At 35.7% G+C, this 22,128-nt stretch overlaps 1 protein-coding gene across 1 annotated transcript in view; it reads right to left on the bottom strand.

The window, feature by feature from the left end:
• Nucleotides 1-2,366: 2,366 nt before the first annotated feature.
• xylb (xylulokinase homolog (H. influenzae)) overlaps nucleotides 2,367-22,128 on the bottom strand; it is a 59,926-nt gene continuing 40,164 nt past the window's right edge. The window contains exons 18-19 of the mRNA XM_051682577.1: nucleotides 15,051-15,145; nucleotides 2,367-3,160 (exon numbers count right to left, since the gene is read on the bottom strand). Coding sequence (XP_051538537.1) covers nucleotides 3,092-3,160; nucleotides 15,051-15,145 — 164 coding nt within the window. The 3' untranslated portion in view covers nucleotides 2,367-3,091. The remainder of the gene's footprint in view (nucleotides 3,161-15,050; nucleotides 15,146-22,128) is intronic.

Here is a 22,128-nt window from a genome sequence, read left to right as displayed (position 1 = left end):
GTGGCCTGGTCTGATGAATCACATTTTCTTTTAGATCATGTGCACGGCTGGGTGCGTATGCGTCGTTTACCTGGGGAAGAGATGGCAGCAGGATTCACCATGGGAAGAAGGCAGGCTGGCAGAGGCAGTGTGATGCTCTGGGCACTGTTCTGCTGGGAAACCTTGGGTCCTGGCATTCATGTGGATGTTACTTTGACACATACCACCTACCTAAACATCGTTGCAGACCACGTACACCCCTTCATGGCAAAGGTATTCCTTGATGGCATTGGCCTCTTTCAGCAGGATAATGTGCCCTGCCACACTGCAAAAATTGTTCAGGAATGGTTTGAGGAACATGACAAAGAGTTCAAGGAGTTGCCCTGGCCTCCAAATTCCCCAGATCTCAATCCGATTGAGCATCTATGGGATGTTCTGGACCAACAAGTCCGATCCATGGAGGCCCCACCTCGCAACTTACCGGACTGACAGATCTGCTGCTAACGTCTTGGTGCCAGATACCACAGTACACCTTCAGAGGTCTTGTGGAGTCCATGCCTTGAAGGATCAGAGCTGTTTTGGTGGCACGAGGGGGACTTATACGATATTAGGCCGGTGGTTTTAATGTTGTGGCTGATCGGTGTATTTGGAAGAGAAAAAAATTGGCAATTGCTTTGATTGCAGAAATTAAAAAGAGGACTCGTTTATGTTTAGGTCATAGCGTTTTTTTGTTTGTTTGTTTTTGTTTTTTGGTAAATGTAATTGCTGTAGTAGTTCTATAACTGGGGTCTCTGGATACTCGGAAGAGATAAGGTAATAATGAATTAAAATAAATGATTAGACATTCAATATCTCTTCATAAATTTGGACAGTTTTTAAATATATCTTGTAGGTTTGTACTTTCAAAGACATAATTTGTGAGGCAAAAATGTGTGTGAAAAACACTTTGGTGTGAAGTTGGAGCCGAGGTTGCGCTGACGCATCACTTCATAGACTTCAATGTATTCGGCAGCACTGATGCGAGCCATGTGAAAGCCCCTTGATGTATATAAACATCAGTCAGTTTTACACATTAATAGCTCTTCCACGCGTTTCTCTCCGTGATGAACAAGGTAGACTCACATGCCGATGCTGAAGTGAATTAAAAACATGCCTCTCTCATTCAGTCGGTCGGTACATGTACCAGGTCACTCAGTTTGTTTATGAATGAGAAGTTTCACGAGTGCCACTTCTCAATGTGCACGCGCCAAGCACGCGATTGGCTGTAGCTTTAACCAATCAAGCAATCTGCCTCGGTTGGACCGCGATTGCCAAGCACACGATTGGACGCTGCTGTAATCAATTACGAGGGTGTAAGCACCCTTAACCACTGACGTTGTTTCACAATGTGCAGCCGCCGACAGTGACAAAACTATACAAATTTGTGTATTTTACTGCTACTCCGAGTCCTGATCATTACTATGTTTTTGTGCATGTAACGAAAACCTTGCTTGCAACACAGTCAAACCGTTTTATTACACTAAAATATTTTCCAGGACAAATAATTATTTTCCAGTACGCATGGGAACCTTGTCTACTTTACAATGCATGTACAACTGCAGACAAATCAGAAGTATTCGTTTTGATAATTTACGATTTTTTTTTTGCCTGTATATTCTATTGTAATCAGTATAAAAATCAAACTAATCAAATAGTCATCTGTCATATGTTGTTGGAAAGCAACATACTTTTCTCAAAAAGTAGAATACAACCAAACTACTTGTTTTACTCACAGACAAACATATAGCACGTAATAGCTAAGACTATGTCTTTGACATTTAGATTTCCTGTTGCTTATATACTGCGTTTTCGCTTATAACTTCATGAAATATAAACGGAACATAAAATATCACATACAATTACTTGGAGGAGGTGATTATCTTTTAAAAAGAGTATTATTAAATAATTGACACTAAGCACAATGTGCACAATGTCCACACAGCATCTGAAAATGATGTAGTGTTGTGGAACACTAAACCAATTGGATTGGGTTCAGATCGGTGCAAAAATCATCCATATTTGGGCAGAAAGACATGCGAATGGTGACTGTTACATATGGCCACCAGGAGATGGCGCCAAGTATATGACACAGACTCAATGATGACTCAAATGACACAGAATCTCATTCTGTGAAATCTCATTACTAAAATCATGTCTGCATGCTATACAAACCTTTAGTCATCATTGTGTTTGCATGTGTAATTAGTTCTTATGTACAATTATTATGTTTTATTTGTTTGGAGAGACTTTTGGACACATGGAGATGTTTTTGGACACCAGAATAAATTTGTAATGCTATAACTTTTGACTGCTTTGTTGTATCAACACAAATTTTTTCTCAGATACAGTTGACATGATTGGTAACAAAACAAAAGCAGTTTTTCTGAGCCACCTTATTTAAACCCAGAGATATATATAATGTCAAATAAGAAAAATAAGAAAAAAGTACACTTTTTTTCACACTGCAAGCAAATCAGATGTGTACCCATTTTATTTCCACATACTGTATAAAACTGGCCCAGATCAGAAATAAAATGTGCAGATTCAATGTGATGTTTGCTATTTTATGATCCAAAATACTGATCAGAGTATTTTCACATGTGAGAGTAAAAATTGTATTTGTGAATGTAGCCAAGATTAAATACTATAGTGTTGCTTAGTACGATTTAAAAATGATTAATAACAAGGGAATCAACTGTATATTAAAGGAATAGTTTATCTAATAATGTCATCATTTACTCACCCTCATGTCCTTTCAAACTGTAATATGACATTATTTCTTTTGCAGAACATAACAGGAAAACTTCAAATACATTTTCTGGTCTGTCTTTTCAATACAAACTCACTTTAAAGCTTAAAAAAGGACCCAAAATTTGGCCATATGATTGGCAATTGGCAAGTTTCTTTTTAAGAAAGAAAGTCATACAGGTTTGGAATAACATGAGGGTCATCTTTTCATTTTTGGGTGAACTATCCATTAAATGTTATGCAATAATAAAAACAGCTATTACTCGCGTCTGTTTACGTGAAAGAAAACAGATGCATGCTTGATGTGTCATATGTGTGGATCGAGTCATTTTGGTTCATCCTTGAGAATTGTGGCCTCCAGCTCTGCGTATCTGCTCAACAGCGGCTCATAAACCTGCAATAAGAGAAAAACATGTCAACAACAAACCTTCAACATGTCAAAAATAGGGATTTTATTACATATTTTATTGCATTGCGATCAAGCCTCTTGTGTGCTTAATGTGAGGAGCTGCTGCCAATGTAGAGCATTCCAAAACACTCAAGGATGCTGCCTTAGAAGACAGCTGCCTATATAGGAAGTAGACAGCAAGGCAGGTTTTGGAACAGAGTGATAGTCTGATAAGCGCTCTGAAAACTCTTTCCTGAGGTGTACGTAGATAAATGTTCAGGTCTAACATGTCAGCTGAAAAGGGAGAAACTACAAGGGTTTGAGAGAAAACCAGTGTCCAATTAAAGAGCTAAAGATGTGGGCTGATGGGAACCCTTACAACTAACTCAACAGTACACACACACAAAATCTCACAGTCTGCATAAACACAGGAGAATTCAAAGTTGCGTCACTTTTGCACACTGTATTTGACACAGTCTTTTTTGTAGTCTGCCGCATCCTCCTTTTCTTTAAAAAAAGCACAAATGTGAGTTCCAGTGAGACACTATATCCTATATTATAACATTGTTGTCATGACAACAATCCCCTGTAACCTGGTATTGGATATAACTTTACACAGATGTGGTTAGTAAGTGATTTTATCACAGTAAAATCATGTTAACCTAAATATAGTTTACGTCTTGTGTCTATACTTTTGAAACAGTGGGTATTTTAATGTTTACAGATTGACCCCATTGACTTCCATTGTAGGTGTCTCATTGGAACAGAGATTTGTACTTTTTTTTTAAGAAATGGAGGGACGAGTCTTTAGCCATTCTAGAATTCCCACAAGATGGATTAGCCATGTCCCACTTTCCAAAACCCAAAGATACCAAATGAGCTTTATTGAGATCGATTTAGAGCAGAAACAGTTGTCAAAAACAATATCAGCAAAATAGCGCCCTCTACTGACAACTGTTATGAACAACATGGCATAAAAATGGCATTAAGCCTCAATAATTCGTGAAACTACAATACTATGAGAACATGCAAAATGACTGACAGGCAGAAAGCGTCATTGATCACAGTCCATGGACACATTTTTGCTTGCTGTTTACAGAGTCTAGATCTGTCACAGACATTTTTTTTGAATACTTTTCCATGAAAAAAGTTTTACTTACAGCACCTTTAAAGTGTTGTACAGTCATAATGATTTGTTTCATACAGACATTGTGCCCATTTATCACAATTGCCATTTTAAATTATTTTATAATCATTATTTCATAATTTCTTGTTAATTTAGTTTTATATGGATGCATATTTATTTTATTTTTATGTATTTTTATTTGTTTTATGATATTTGTTTTGTCTATTTGTAGGTTCTTTTTCCTTCCCTTTTGTAATACTTGATGAAAACTCGAACTAAATAATAAAAAAATAAAGTTAACAAAAAAAAACAACAAAAAAAAGGTTTCAGTAGTAATAGACTAATTTATCGGCCAGGCTGATTAATTGCTATTTTGAAGTTATCAGCATCAGCCAATTAAGTCTGAACTTCAGAGTGTAAATTTTAAAATTAGTGTGAATTTTGGGTAAATATTGCATAATATTTGTTATGTATACTGTATATAGAGTGTGGTTCAAAAGTGAAAAACCTTCTATTGTACATTCTTTTCTAATTAATATTAAACTCTGGTGCATTTTTGGGCTGCAAAAAAATTGTCAAAACAAAATAAAAATAAAAAGACTCCAATTATTCATAAAAAATATTGTATGTGTTTATAATCTTATGCTAAACATTTTTTAGTGGGGGATTTCTTTTTTTTTTCCATCCTAACTTTGTAAACATGTAATTCTGGTTCTGTTCACTCAATCTCACTTTGAAAAGTCTTTTTATTCCACTAAATGGCAGCAAATTCTAGAAAAAAATATTTGTTTCTCCATCACATTCCATCACAATATACAGATCTGAAATGTAGGTGGCGCTCTAACGCATTTTAGCCCTCACAGATGTGCTCGTCCATAGATATTCAGTCTAATTTTCACTTCAAGCACCACCCTCATTATCTCATTGAATATCTCGTCCTCTGAGTGGACTAGAAGCTCAATCTAAGTGTCATTAGAAAGCTGAGATCCTCCCCTTTGTGATGATATATAATATTTTATCATCAATAGTCGAAAAAGCATTTTACTGATTATTTGTTTTCTGGGTAGCTCAGTGGTAAAATACGCTGGTTACCACCCCTGGAGTTCGCTAGCTCGCTAGTTCGAATCCCAGGGTGTGCTGAGTGACTCCAGACAGGTCTCCTAAGCAACCAAATTGGCCCGGTAGCTAGGGAGGGTAGAGTCACATGGGGTAACCTCCTCGTGGTTGCTATAATGTGGTTCGTTCTCGGTGGGGCGTGTGGTGAGTTGAGCATGGTTGCCGCAATGGATGGCGTGAAGCCTCCACATGCGCTATGTCTCCGTGGCAACACACTCAACAAGCCACGCGATAAGATGCGTGGGTTGACAGTCTCAGACGCAGAGGCAACTGAGATTCATCCTCTGCCACCCGGACTGAGGCGAATCACTATGCGACCACGAGGACTTAAAAAGCACAATGGGAATTGGGCATTCCAAATTGGGAGAAAAAGGAACAAAAATAAAATAAAAAAACCATTGGATTATTCAGCCAAGAAAGCTCACAGACAAGTAAAAAATGGCAAATTTTTTAGAAAACTCCCTAAGGTAAAAGCAGATATAAAGTTTTTAGCTATTTGAGGACTTACAGCAGCAGTTATCGGAGCATAAATGAGATGTTTGTATTTGATGACTTACAGAAATCATATTTCACTTTGTGATTCTTTTGAAAATCTTTCAAACTCTGGTATTAGGGCAACAAAATAAACTATACAGTCACATTCCTGAGAGTGAGAGCTGTCATTTGATATATGAGTTGTCCATTTATGTGCTATGTGAAGGACTTTTATTTTCATATAAATATTTCTACCCCATTACCTCTAGGGGGCGCTAATTTTCAACGCGAATGTTTTAAGGCCTTATTTTGTTATTTATAGTAACATAAATGCAGAAGTGATGGTTATCTTTGAAAATTTCAGATTCTAAACTTTCAAATGATACCACATATGCCTGACTTATGTATACAGAGACTTTAACGTTTTAAGCGTAAACTTTTTCGTGAAATAGTGTCCCCTTTGAGGGGTTTAACAAACTTTATAATTAATAATGTTATTATAAAATGTATTAGCAGAATTAATTTGAGAATGTTTCAGAATTTAGTATTTTAATGGCAGCATGCACTGGAGCTGGCATGAAGTAAACCTGATGAATCATGTTATCTAGAACGACTTGAGAATATTCCAAAGATCTGACAGTCTGTACAAAGAGTTCACATGATCGATGACACTTACATTTGATGAGAGAGCTAAGAAACAGTGTAGAAATTGACATTTCTTACTAGTTTTGTGTCAAAACACTTCTCTTTTAATCTCTTAAAATTCTAACGCTTTCTTCAGTTCCAGGTTTAAATGAGATTTCGAATGGCAGATTTCCAATATGGATTTCCAATTTTGGAAACCTTCCAATTTTATTTCTCACAAAAGTCTATCTTTATAAAGCTCTGCATCTCAAAATTGATTCAAGTCGAGAAATGAAGGATTTGAACAGGACGGCTCTCATGGGTTTTAGACCTGCAATAAATTCTGATTACATCACAGCAGACAGCGGCGTTCGGGAATAATCTGTCTTTATCTCTCACCTTAACAACTAAATTTAACTGCAGCACGCCAGTGTTTTAAATGCACTATTTTTCAAAGCAACCAATTTCCTTTATAATCCTCACATTGAGACGGATTACTTTATCTTTTTCCACATCCTTTAATGCAGGTAGCTGTCATAAATACTTTCCTGTGCAGGACTGTCACATAAAAATGAATGAACAGTCATCCAGCATGATTGATTCCTCTCTGACGACTGCGTTACCCTCCAATCAGAAGTGAGACGGCGTCCGCAATCACCGTCCCACTGGGATTTGGTGAAGACAGAGTCGATCTTGTCTACATACAACTGTAACTCTCTGAGACACAGTTTCACAGATGCCAAAAAATTCTGCTTTCACAGAAAAGTAGGTAAATGCAGGCACATGATCCTTTTTTTAAATTCTATTTTTAAAGAATGACATTTTTCTGGTTTCAGGTGGACAGAATATCATATCCAATATTCATCAAATATATATTAAAGTCAACATGAAATTAAACAGGACTTAACTACAATAGAAAACATGAATTAACCCTTTAAGCTCAGATGGGCCAGTAATAACTACATTCTTGACCAACACAAAATTGGTATTACTTGAAAGTTTAGAAGCTCTACTTTCCAATGCATGTAGATATTATGACCAAAACTGAACAAGTGCTTTGAAATATGCAGATAAATCAGAAGTGTTTCGTTTTGATCATTTATAAAACAATCTGCACATATTATTGCAATCAGTAAAAACATCAGACTGATCAAATATCCATGTATCATATATTGTTGGAAAGCTCTCAAAGAGTAAAATACAACTAGCCTATTTGATTTACTCACAGACAAAAATATAGTGAGTAATAGCTAAGTATATGTCTTTGATAATTATGTTGGTGTTGCTTATATGCCACGTTTTTGCTTATAACTTCACAAAACATAAACCTAACATAAAATATCACATAAATTTATTTAGAGGACAAACAAGCCCCCACACAAGGTAATCAGATGTATAGATCATTAGATAATCCACATGAAGCACAATGTTACATATGGCCACCAGGAGATGGCGCCAAATACACGACACAGACTCAATGATGACTCAAATGACACAGAATGAAACTCATTCTGTGAAATCTCATTACTAAAATCATGTCTGCATGCTATGCAAACCTTTAGTCATTGTTGTGTTTGATTTGTTTGGAGAGGCTTTTGGACACATGAAGATGTTTTTGGACACCAGGATAAATTATATTTGTAATGCTATAACTTTTGATTGCCTTGTCGTATCAACACAATATTTTTCTCAGATACAGTTGACATGATTGGAAACAAAACAAAAGCAGTTTTTTGGAGCCACCTTATTTACACCCAGAGATACAGTATATAATGTCAAATCAGAAAATAGTACATTTTTGGCTCAATTTTTTTTTCACCAGTTTCTTAGGCTGAGAGTCTCAGAATTTATCATAATCTATATCATTAAAAAAATGGAAAAGTTATAAGCCTTTAATTTTGGGTATGCCACTAAAACAGGAAATCTTTAAAAACATCTTCAGAGTTTAAAGGGTTAACAATGAACAAAACTTTTCAGCACTTATTAACATTCATTATGAATGATGCTGATGCATTGACTAATGTTAACAAAAGTGTTACCACCCCAACTTTTCCCAGTCTTATCAATTTATGATCAAGTCCCACCCTACTTTTTTTCTTGAATATTCAGATTCACTCAGAAATATGTCACATTGCAGAAGTAAAATGTGTTGCAAATGTTATTGTCTGCGCGGCAGTGTTGATTACCCTAAAATTCAAGTTTCTTTCCAGCAAGTTTGAGAGATATATTGATATTAGGTGATAATCAAAGGCACAGACCAAAATAGCACATTTTAATATGTAGCTTCAGGTCAGAAAGAGCCTGCTGTAATAAACTAGTGGCCTATGTATGACATGCGGTAATTTAATCAAAACCATATCTCTAATTTATGCACCACGGGGCAATAGTACATGCTACACCATGCATGCATGATAACAGCCTGGGCTGAATGTCTCATTATGTATGAGTCATGTTAAATAATGAAACCGTACATCACAGAAGGGCAATGTGCATAAAAAAGAATAATGCGTGTGTTTTGATGATGTACTTCTATGAATGCATAGAGTGTTTCCAGGTATTTATATGCGACTGCAGACAAGAGGAGGACATCTGAACTCTGAATGAGAATTTCAGAATCCCTTTAGGCGTGTCCTGGAAGATTTAAGAGATGCAAATCAGATGCAAACGCAACTAAAACACTGATAACACAATTCTGTTGCATTAAAAGCAAACTGTTAAAGGAAAATTTCAGGTTCAAAACAAGTGAAGCTTTTTGGACAGTATCTGTAACATACTGTTGGTTAGCACAACAAAAAATTGCAACTCATCCCTCAGTTTGTGTAGCTTGTACTAATGTTACTTAAATTAACCCTAAAATGCATACATGACTTTATCCCCCTACAATGCACATGTGGGTCAATAACAACCCAATTACTCCTAATAAAACTACTATAAAAAAAATAAATAAATAAAAAATGAATTAAAATGATAATTTTATCAATCATTTACATTTTTGTTATAGTTTCTGAGTAGTTTTGGGTGAAAATAATATAACTTTTGAATAAAAGCACTGACTAAATGACAACTTGTTATACTTTCATACGATATACAAATATGCCATGAACATGGTCTGTAACATATTATTTAAATAATAGATAGATAATAAAAACAATCAGTGTTTTACCCAGTGTGATACCCATTTAATTGCACTGAATACCATATTTGACCCACATGTGGAAACTAGTGGTAGTGATGCAAACTCTCTTATAATTAAATTTATATACGTATATATCCAACTTAATAAATAGGCATTCTTGAAGATCACTTCATATAAAAAGTACAGTCAAAAAGATGACAGCCCACATATGTATTCTAGGGTTTAATGTTCCATACTAAAATATGTATTCTTTGAGCAAGTGTCTATATATTTATTTTAGAGGGGGGAGTGCTTTTTAAGTGGTTGTGTTACTGATGTAATTCCTGTGGATGGAGTGTGTTTTGTTTATCGGCTTTACATGTCATGACAGAACTTGAAATAGTGGATTTAACTTTACACAGACAAGGTAAGGTTTTTGCTTTTTTTTAAGAAATGAGAGACAAGTCGGAATCTCCTTTTTAATATACAGTTGTGCTCAAAAGTTTGCATACTCTTGTAGAATTGGTAATATATGTACCATTTTTAAAGAAAACATGAGTGAGCAGGCAAAACACATTTCTTTTATTTCTTATGGGATTCATATTCAACTGTAGGTTATAACAGAATGAAATGACCCCTGTTCAAAAGTCTGCATACCCTTAGTTCTTAATACTGTGTATTGCCCCCTTTAGCATCAATGACAGCGTGCAGTCTTTTGTAATAGTTGTCTATGAGGCCCCAAATTCTTGCAGGTGGTATAGCTGCCCATTCGTCTTGGCAAAATGCCTCCAGGTCATGCAAAGTCTTTGGTCGTCTTGCATGAACCTCACGTTTGAGATCTCCCCAGAGTGGCTCGATGATATTAAGTTCAGGAGGCTGTGATGGCCACTCCAGAACCTTCACCTTTTTCTGCTGTAACCACTGGAGGGTCAACTTGGCCTTGTGTTTAGGGTCATTGTCTTGCTGGAAAGTCCAAGAGTGTCCCATGTGCAGAAGAATGCATATTGTCTGCCAGTATTTTCTGATAATATGCTGCATTCATCTTGCCATCAATTTTCACAAGATTCCCTGTGCCTTTAGAGCTCACACACCCCCAAACATCAGTGTGCCACCACCATGCTTCACAGTGGGGATGGTATTCTTTTCACTATAGGCCTTGTTGACCCCTCTCCAAACATAGCGCTTATGGTTGTGACCATAAAGCTCTATTTTGGTCTCGTCACTCCAAATTACAGTGTGCCAGAAGCTGTGAGGCGTGTGAAGGTGTTGTTGGGCATATTGTAACCGGGCTTTTTTGTGGCATTGGCGCAGTAAAGGCTTCTTTCTGGCAACTCGACCGTGCAGCTCATGTTTTGTTCAAGTATCGTCGTATTGTGCTCCTTGAAACAACCACACCGTCTTTTTCCAGAGCAGCCTGTATTTCTCCTGAGGTTACCTGTGGGTATTTCTTTGTATCCCGAACAATTCTTCTGGCAGTTGTGGCTGAAATCTTTCTTGGTCTACCTGACCTTGGCTTGGTATCAAGAGATCCCCGAATTTTCCACTTCTTAATAAGTGATTGAACAGTACTGACTGGCATTTTCAAGGCTTTGGATATCTTTTTATATCCTTTTCCATCTTTATAAAGTTCCATTATCTTGTTACGCAGGTCTTTTGACAGTTCTTTTCTGCTCCCCATGGCTCAGTATCTAGCCTGCTCAGTGCATCCACGTGAGAGCTAACAAACTCATTGACTATTTATACACAGACACTAATTGCAATTTAAAAAGCCACGGGTGTGGGAAATTAACCTTTAATTGCCATTTAAACCTGTGTGTGTCACCTTGTGTGTCTGTAACAAGGCCAAAGATTCAAGGGTATGTAAACTTTTGATCAGGGCTATTTGGGTGATTTCTGTTATCATTATGATTTAAAAAGGAGCCAAACAACTATGTGATCATAAATGACTTCATATGATCACTATCCTTAAATAAAAGACAGTTTTTTTGCATTATCGTCATATTTTCAAAATCAATGCCAAAATTTCACAATTTCTGCCAGGGTATGCAAACTTTTGAGCACAACTGTATATATACATTAAAATGAATAGTATAATTTTTCTAATGTACCACTGGGAACAAAATTATACAATTAATATATATCAAATTAAATTCCGACTTGTCTCTCATTTCTTTAAAAAAAGCAAAAATCTGTATTTTTAAACATCTGTACATATATACAGTACTCAGCATTAATGAGTACACCCCCTTTGAAAATTAAGATTTTTAACTAATTCTCAGTGAACACCAAAACAATTAGTGGAATTTTGACAAAACTGAGTTTTATTAAACATTTGTTTTATTATGAAGATAAAAGGTTGGTCACCAACACCTTGGATAAGAAAATAATACATTTTATTCAAATGAGGTGTTGCAAAAATGAATACACCCTACAACAAATTCCACCAAATCTAATATTTTGTATGGCCTCCATGATTTTTCAGAACAGCACCAACTCTTCTAGGCATAGAGTAAACAAGTTGGCGATATACTGCCATGTCTATTTTTCTCCATTCTTGGAGAATGAGCTCTTTCAGAGCCTGGATGCTGGATGGAGAATGATGCTCGACTTGTCTTTTCAGAACTCCGCACAGGTGTTCTATTGGGTTGAGGTCAGGTGACATGCTTGGCCACTGAATCACTTTTACCCTGTTCTTCCTCAGAAATGCAGCAGTGGCCTTGGATGTGCTTTGGGTCATTATCATGTTGAAAGAGTGCTCGGCGACCCAGGGTGCGGAGAAATGGTAGCAACTTCTCTTTCAGTATTTTGCAGAACATCTCTGAATTCATAATGCCATCAATTAAGTGCAATTCCCCGACCTTCGCCCTTGTGACGCCATACAGTTTGGATGCCATCAGTTCCAAAAAGATTTACCTTTGTCTCATCAGACCAAAGTATGGAGTCCCAATATTCTACACCTTTGTCAACATGGGCCCTGGCAGATGCTAAACAGGCTTTTTTGTGCATGGGCTTTAGCAGTGGCTTCTTTTGTGGATGACACCCTTGCATTCCACTCCTCTGCAGCGTACGTCATATTGTGTCACGTGAAACAGTCACCCCAGTTTGACTTTCTACAGCATTAGCTAACTGTGATGAACTTGCATGGCGATTTTCTTCAACTCTTCTTAGCATAAAACCCTCATCTCGAGGTGTTAGCTTCCTTGGACGTCCTGTTGAGCTGTCAAATCCAAACTCATGCATACTAACAAGGCCGGCCCGTCCTACAGGCGATACAGGTGGCCACCGAGGGCCTAGGCGCCTGATTAGTGGTTCTCGCTCTCAATGGGGCGTGTGGTAAGTTGTGTGTGGATCGCGGAGAGTAGCATGAGCCTCCACATGCTGTGAGTCTCCGCGGTGTCATGCACAACGAGTCACGTGATAAGATGCACAGATTGACGGTCTCAGAAGCGGAGGCAACTGAGACTTGTCCTCCGCCACCCGGATTGAGGCGAGTAACCATGCCATCACGAGAACCTACTAAGTAGTGGGAATTGGGCATTCCATAATTGGGGAAAATTTTTTTTGCCGTGTCACCTAATTCACTCAGCATTATGGGAATTTTTGTTCACTTTAGCTTTTGCCAAATGTAGCTTCCGCTCATGTAGCTGTCCATGAACAGGTGTTGCAAAAACAGTCCTGACAAGTAAACGGACCTCTAAAAACAAAGTAATGGATACGCAAGTTCATCCTACAGGTGTTTTTGTGTTTGAAAAGCTTTCAATGATTTCACATATCTGCAGGTACAGGACTCTAAACTCCAGCAGCATTTGACTCAAGGACAGATCAACTGGTGTGTAATTTTCACTTTCCAAAGAGGATGAAGCATTTAATGAAGACGTAGTGACTCATAAAGTCGGCCTGCGACTGAGGGGGAGGGTTCAGCGGTTAAGAACGAATGAGAACCGCAGAGCTGAAAAGGTCAGTGCGACTGCTACGATCACGGAGCGGCACTCATATGCGTCTCGAGTCTCACTTGTGTCGGACAGAAAGGGAGCTTTAAAGTGAACTGTCGAGCACTCTCAGTATCTCGTATGTGACACTACACAGAAGCCCTGGAATCACAGGCACTCAAATCTGAGCCAATCAACTGAGCCATTAATGTCATGTGACTAAACACTTTGGAAAATGATGTCATGACAACTCTGATTGGCTAAACTCTTCACTAGTGACGTCAAAGACAGCGAGAAAAAATATAACATCAATTTCACACTTTTAAAAGCCCTCTAAAAATATAATATCAAATATATGAGATTTATATGTTGCTTGCAAAAAAATGTATATAGGTATTTCTTTAGAATAAATGGCTACAGCATCTTTAACACACAAATGATACACAATTAGCTATTTAATTTCTGGCTATTATTGCTGTAATATATATATATGTACACAATTTTCTGTCGTGGGGCCTAGAGGCTTTGTAATGTGTTTTATGATGACATTAAATTCAGTTATGAGTTTGTGAGTGTTATTTACAGTCTATCACATCATTCTGTTGCTCGCACATCAAAATCTTTTTACTGCTCTATATTTGTCATATCAAGGTAAAATAACGACTGTAGCAGAATGTAATGAATATAAAGATAACATCAATGAAAATACTGTTGTAATGCAGCAATTTAATGTGTGAAGAGTACTAATTCATCATTATTTTAAAAATACACAATAGAGCGCAACTGTCTGGTTCCAGAAGCAAAAATCCTAGTCATTTTCTCCATAGACTAATTGATGTTTATCAATAATTCATAAACCTATAAAGACAGATCTACTGTGAGCTCTGAGGTTGTTAATCGATGGTATATGCGTCTGTTGAAGCCATCAGTCTGCGTTATTTCAGCTTCATTTATAAAAAGTCGTGTTTAATAGCAGAATTACTGGTGTAGAACTACATTACCCATAATCCTGAAGAGAAATCCACCAATCAGAGTCGCAGCGTACAAAGTGCACCAAAAGAGCTCCCTGCACTTTCAAACTACTTACTACTTACTTTATTCTAATTCGATTACATCATTTGCAATGCATCATGGGATTGTAGTTCATTCCCTCATTAAAGACGTTAAGTACACAGTCTTGTACTTTTGTCTTTTTGTCTGATTTTCAAACACTTTTTTTAGCTTCAAATCAAAGTTTGTAATGTTGTGATTCACCTCGGAGATGGTTAGTTTGGTTCACGGCTTATAACTCATTTATAAAGGATTTTATGAAATCACTATGGAACAAATGAATGGTAAAAAATACTTCCGGAACCACAACGACTAAAAAAGTGGGCAGACACTGTTGCACGCTATAAATATGGAAGAAATTCATCTCATATTTTACATATTTTCAACTAGCTAAGCAGTATTATTAGTTTATCATTATTATTATTATCTTTCTTTATTGTGGTTACATGTGTATGTTCATACCTCTTCTGCTCCTGGTGTTGGTCTCACAGCCAGCTGAGGATCTGCAGCATTTCTGACCGTCTCAGCAAATAAAGCTCCTGTTTCAGCCACGAGACCTTGATACAGAAAAACTCAGTTAAAGCAAACTGAACTGAGAGACTCTCGAGAGGTGGTTAATAATAATAATAATAATAATAGTAATAATAATAATAGAAAGAAACATTTTCTGCTAGTGTATTGAGAGAGAATGCCTTCATTTCTGAAATAATGATACATTTCAAAGCAAATGTAATTAATGGATTCAAAAGCATAATTATTGTAGTATTTAAAATGAGTTCATCAATGTATGTTAATTGGGTACATATTATTTATGTTGTCTGCCATACAGAGAGAAAAGAAATCAGGCATTTACTTTATGCTTGCTCTTGAGCAGCTTATAATAATAATAATAATAATAATAATAATAAATAAATATTAAGGCATACTTTCATGCTCAGCGCTAAAATAAAGCATTCAATTAAATAATAACTACTCGCTTTAACCCTTTAAGCTCGGATGGGCCTACCGGCACATTAAAAAAATGAATGGTCAAAATATTAATAACTACAGTCTTGACCAACACAAAATAGGTATCGTTTGAAAGATTAGAAGCTCTACTTTCCAATGCATGTAGACATTATGACCAAAACTGAACAAGTGCTTTGAAATTTGCAGACAAATCAGAAGTGTTCTGTTATGATAATTTATTAAAAAATGTACATTGTTCATATTGTTTTTGCAATCAGTAAAAACATCAAACTCATCAAATAAGCATGTGTCATATGTTGTTGGAAAGCTCTCAAAGAGTAGAATACAACCAGCTTATTTGTTTTACTCACAGATAAAAATATAGCGAGCAATAGCTAAGTATATGTCTTTGACAATTATAATGGTGTTGCTTATATGCCGCGTTTTCACATATAAATTCACGAAACATAAACGTAACATAAAATATCACATACAATTATTTAGAGGAGGTGATTATCTTTCAAACGGGCCCACACACAAGATAATCTGATGCATAGATCATTAGATAATCCACATGAAGCACAATGTTACATATGGCCACCAGGAGATGGCGCCAAATACATGACACAGACTCAATGATGACTCAAATGACACAGAATGAAACTCATTCTGTGAAATCTCATTACTAAAATCATGTCTGCATGCTATGCAAACCTTTAGTCATTGTTGTGTTTGCATGTGTAATTAGTTCTTATGTACAATTATTATGTTTTATTTGTTTGGAGAGGCTTTTGGACACTATGATAAATTATTTTTATAATGTTATAACTTTTGATTGCTTTGTCATATCAACACAAAATTTGATTGGGAACAAAACAAAAGCAGTTTTCGGAGCCACCTTATTTACACCCAGAGATATATAGTCAACTAATAAAACTTAATTTCTTTGTGATTTTTCAGCCGTTTCTTAGACTGAGAGTCTCAGAATGTATCAGAATTTATATTATTAACAAATTTGAAAAGCTGTTGTTGATGAAACATGCAGTTACATTTTTGGTGTGCAGTTTCGACCCAGAAGTATAAATCGGCCTTATAGTCGTGTGTGGTTCTTTTAAAGAGGACTCAAATATCCAAAAATGGGTAAAAAAATTTTTTAAAAACGACTGAATAATGTCAAGCATGTTTTCTCATTGAATGGAGAAATCCACAATTTGACAATCCAAAACTTTAGTGAATTCTTCATTTTCCCAACAGGGCACTTTGAAAATCAGTTCAGGTCAAAATGTCTGAAAATCGAAGTAGTATTTGAAACATTTTACTTTATGAATCAGATTAGTAATAGTGGTTAAAGTCAGTAGTCAGGGCTTGTATCAGAGTAAAACATAAACATTTCATGAAAGGTGTTGTTACGTGAAGTCTCGGTAAAGCAACCGCTCTTATAAACATGTACAGCATGTAGATTCTCCACTTTCCAAATAAAACATAAGTGGAAATAAGCAAATTCAGAAAATTTCTCAGAATGTTTAATGCTTGTTCTGAGAGACCGTGATCCGTATACACTGATTTAAAAGAGACATTAGAATCGCCTTTAGACCGACAGAGAAAACTAGTCTGAAATTTAAGCTCATATGACGTATCATGACTTAAACAAATAGCACAGAGACACAGCTGAACTGCAGTACACGTGTCTAACAGCCACTGTGACATTCAAAAGCAGCAGAATAATGAGAAGAACCCTCTGAAGGCCACACTATATGAGAAGATACTGCTGTTGCATTTGAAAGGGTTATTGAACCGAGCATCTATAATAAAAGCCAATTTTCCTCTCAAGAGAACACAATGAAAAGTATCCACAGGCGATGGGTGCTCGTATGATGTCATGCCATATCAGAGGGCAGTATAAAATTATACAGGATGTTAACAAAGGCACACAAAGGCAAACAAAAGATGTTCAGATGTGAACTTTTGTGCACCTGAATTCACTCTTGCCTTGGTTAGATTTCTCAGACGTTGCTTCATCTTGTGTGAAAGTTTGAGGCTAATTAGACTTGCTGGATATTTTAAAGCGAGTGCAGGAGCTTGCATGCATTGCATCATCTTCTTAGATGATCGATGGTAAGATTGCTCCAATAAGATAAACATTGCATTCCTGATGTTAGATACGGTGAGGTTCAAAAGTCTTGCTTCTATTTTGGATTTTTCTAATTTAATACAGTTTTGCATTAAAAATGATATTATCAGCATAAAGGCCAGTTTATAGTTCTGCGTCAAACTTGCAGCATAGCCTGACGCGCACATTCCCAAAAATGTAACACGTCGCTTCGATTAACTAGTTTTTATGCTACAATTATTTAACAAATACTTCTGATACACAAATTACATTGCTGTTGTTTTTTTATGAAATGTATAATGATTTTAAAAACTAAGGCATTTTCTCTCAATAAACTAGCATTTTGGCTGTGTACATGCCTTAAGACATTTTGATAATGTCTTAGTATTTGGTATGTTTTTTGTTTTTTGTTTTGCTTTAAAAGACAGCATGAACAAAATATGATTATTAGGTCATCCAACAGGATTTGAGTATATTGTGTGTTTCAATGGAAACAAGGAAATCTGACCGTCTGTACTAAAGAGTTTACATGACCAATGCCAATAATTTACTTACATTTGTTGTCACCAGAAAAAGTGCAAAATCTGGAATATTTTTAAATACATTTTTCATCATAACTTATCAAGGTTATTATCGTAAACTAAAATGAAAATGAAATGTAAAAAATAAAAATAATTCGTAAACTGAAATAAAAAAAATATAAAAAAAATCAACATAATTGGAAAAACTGAAACTAAAAGAAATTTTCATGGCTCTGAAAAAACTAAAATAAAATAAAAATAATCGTAAAAAATATTTGGTTTTCGTTGTGATTGGTTTTTAAACGTGCTTTCACCTTAACATGAAGATACCACTAGGTGGCAATAGCACTAGCAGATGACCTATTGACCCTCATTACATTAGTAAAGACAGAGCGGGAGGGAATCACTACAGTACATCATGGAGAGAAGTAAAGCAGGCAGAAAACTAGGTGCCGGTGTCCCGTCATTTCTCTCAAAAATTTAATAACGTCCCGGTTTCAGCTGTTAGGCTCACTGATTTATTTTTATTTGAAATTAAATATCCTCAACGTCCTTCTTGGTATCGTGTCTGGTATCGATTGCAGGGAAGAGAAGATATCTTATTGCATTGCACACTGATTTGACAATACTTTAATTCTAGTTTTGCAGCAATCCGCTCAGAATCTATCTGGTTACCATGACAACGACTCACGCGCTTGGCGCTTAGAAATGTCCAGATGAAAATGCATGTTCAACAAGCTGAAAGAAGCCGATCTGTTTCTTTGCACAACGTGTGTAAATGGAATTGAAATGTTTTGCGGTCACTGTAAATGTTCACTTTCTCATGGCCACAGTGTGAAATAAGAGATTGCAGGTCATATTCATACAGCTGTATTTTTATTTTTTTAAATAGTACAAGCGTTTAAATATGGACATGTGGAATTGTATTTTAACTTTTAAGTTCCAATGTTCCAAATTCTGTATAAAAATGTATAGCTGACAAAAATTTAAAGCACTGACAAGTCATATTATTATTACACATGCAATATGACATCATATGGATAAAATAGACTATATGAAATTTGTACATTTTACAAATATATATAATGTGGTTAAAATCGTATAAAACAATATATAATAAAATAAAATAACATTTCATATACTAAAAGTTGTTGCATTGAATTTAGCTACATATTTTAATACAATGTATGTATATATATATATATATATATATATATATATATATATATATATATATATATATATATGCATGTATCGCGAACCCCCCAGGTGTCTCAGTTTGAGACTTTCAAAATCTGGCTAGCCATGTCTGGGACTTCAATTATGACACATTGAACCTTTATTGGAATGACTGTTCATTGTGTTGCCAATGCATGAGGTTACAACAAAGAGAACAGAAACAATATAATATCCAGTAATTTATTCTGACTTTCTCTCTCTCTCTCTCTTACACACACACACACACACACACACACACACTCTCTTTTCATAAGTATTATTTACAAACTGTACATTTGGGTGTCCAGCCGTACGACCAACGTTGCACAAATGCCTGTTTTCCCTATTCTATATGTATCACTTGATATAAAATCTAAAACTAAAAAAAAAACTAAATATAATGAAAAACTATCAAATATTTAAAAACTGACAAAGAACTAACAAAATAAAACTAAATTGGAGTGAAAAATGTAAATCACAATACAAATAAAAACTAAATTAATAATGTAAAACTATTATAACCATGGTTTAAATAAACTTATTTACTTAGAGTTTTTGAATTTTGATACTTGAAATAAATTATTGGTAACAAAATCCTTATTCTGTGTTTTTTTTTTTTTTTTTGTAACACCATGGTCAGGTTTGACCGTAAACATAATAACTTTATTTTTATAGCACCTTTTAGCAATTTCGTGCTTCACAAAGCATAAAATCAAAACACAATCATTAAAACAAGCACAAAGTGCTTAAACATAATGTTTTTTTTAAACATAATGTGATAAAATGCCAAAAACTGACATTTCAGAATGATTTAAAAAAATGTAACTTTATATAAAGACAAATAATAATTTGATAAATGTCTAAATAAATATCCAACTGCATAACTTGTGTACAATTAAATAATCTAAAATTAAATTAAAACAGGCAATCAGACCACACAGTCTCTGCAGCCATCTACTGGTTATTATTGTCATGACACGATTTTAAAATTATTTAATTGTTCTTTCTTTCCAATAGATGTCAGCAATACGCCCCAATACATGACACATTTTCATTTGTTTTTCACATTTAATTTTATAGAAGTGTAGGTTTAACGTAACGTAAATTTGCTTATTTGCATATGCAAATGAATGGTGTGACTGTGAAAAGTAGAGGTAAATAAGCAATCTTAGTAGCATAAAATCCAAAAAGAGACTCTGGGTTACTGATCAGAAGGTTGGGGGTTCAAGCCCCAGCACCGCCAAGATGCCACTGTTGGGCCCTTGAGCAAGGCCCTTGACCCTATCTGCTCCAGTGGCGCTGCATGGATGACCCTGCACTCTGACCCCAGCTTAGCTGGGATATGTGAAAACAAATAAATTTCACTGTATATGTGCAAAAATGTATGTATAATGTGTGACCAAAAAATAAAGGCTTCTCTTTCTGGTCAAAAATAACAGAGAACAACCAAGGTGTTGACTTTTATTCAACAGCCCAGGAGGGATAAAATATGTAATCAGCCTTAACATCTGGAATTTTAAACCCCAGATTTTATTTTTCCTCCCACATTCGGAAATGTGTGAATGGAGAGCAAAGTGTAGTGTGACCGCATGTTTGATACTGTAGATGCATTTTCAGGATTGTGACTTACAGTTAAGAACCGGCCATTGAAAATCCCATTTGTGTTGACCACTAATATGAATTTTGGGAGGGATGTGTTTATTAGCTTGTGTTCCACTAGGAACATGAAAAGGTCCAGTTACAGTGTGGGCTTTGAGAGGCCACACAGCCGGCGTTAGCAAATATAATAAACGAAGACAAGAGATTAAAATCGGGCCTTGGATGTAATGAAAATGGACTTGCGTTGACGGGAATGAAGGCTGCAGTCTGATGAATTTAAGCACAACTGTCCATCGGCAGGCTGGTGTGAAGATCAGCATCCCCGTTAGCTTTAATTAATGACCTTCAGTTGATCGTCTGCATCATCGCTCAGGGCTTCGGGTTTTCACAGCTGACTCATGACAAGATCTAATGTGCTATAATGAGGCAGACGATGATGAACGCTTGATTAATCCAACACGGCATCCATCTAACGACTCATAATCTAACAGAGTTTGTGAAACTCGTTAAAAACACATCTGTCAGGAATTCATTCGCTTTTTATATCGATACAAAGGTTTATTGTTTCTCACTGGCTTCAGCTTCTTTTGAAGAATCTTCATGCAGCTCTTTTACATACAACAACAGTTCATAGTGACCACATCTGTTAAGATGCAAAAATAAAAAAAGCAATATAATTCAATAATTTATTGGATTATCAAAAATTAGGTAATTACATTTTTTATTTATTTAATTGAATTTCAGAAAAATAACAACATTTTAAATGTATACTGTTACTGTGATATCAAATTACTCATCCTGCAATATAATTTGAATATACAATTTGTCTTTATGGAGACAGAGCGACATTTCCCAAGCAAAAGGGATGCATCCAATTTGAGCAGCATCTATTCTTTTTAATTAGCAAAAGCTTGTTTTCAATATAAATGCATAAGAAGAAGAATTTGTGAACACTTCAGATTTATGGCATGGAAGTTGCTCGTAAGGTTTGATGTCTATTAAAGAAAGTGCTCTGGATTATTAATGAATGTTTATATGAAGCATAAAAGACACTAATTAAAGTCTCATCTATGAAAGCGGAGCTCTAAAAGCCTCGTGTTTGATTTTAGTAATGAAGAAACAGGACGTATCAGATTTCAGACGT

This window comes from Myxocyprinus asiaticus, chromosome 41, assembly GCF_019703515.2.
Source record: "Myxocyprinus asiaticus isolate MX2 ecotype Aquarium Trade chromosome 41, UBuf_Myxa_2, whole genome shotgun sequence".
Taxonomy (NCBI): domain Eukaryota; kingdom Metazoa; phylum Chordata; class Actinopteri; order Cypriniformes; family Catostomidae; genus Myxocyprinus; species Myxocyprinus asiaticus.
This window is presented reverse-complemented; position numbering and strand designations above follow the sequence as displayed.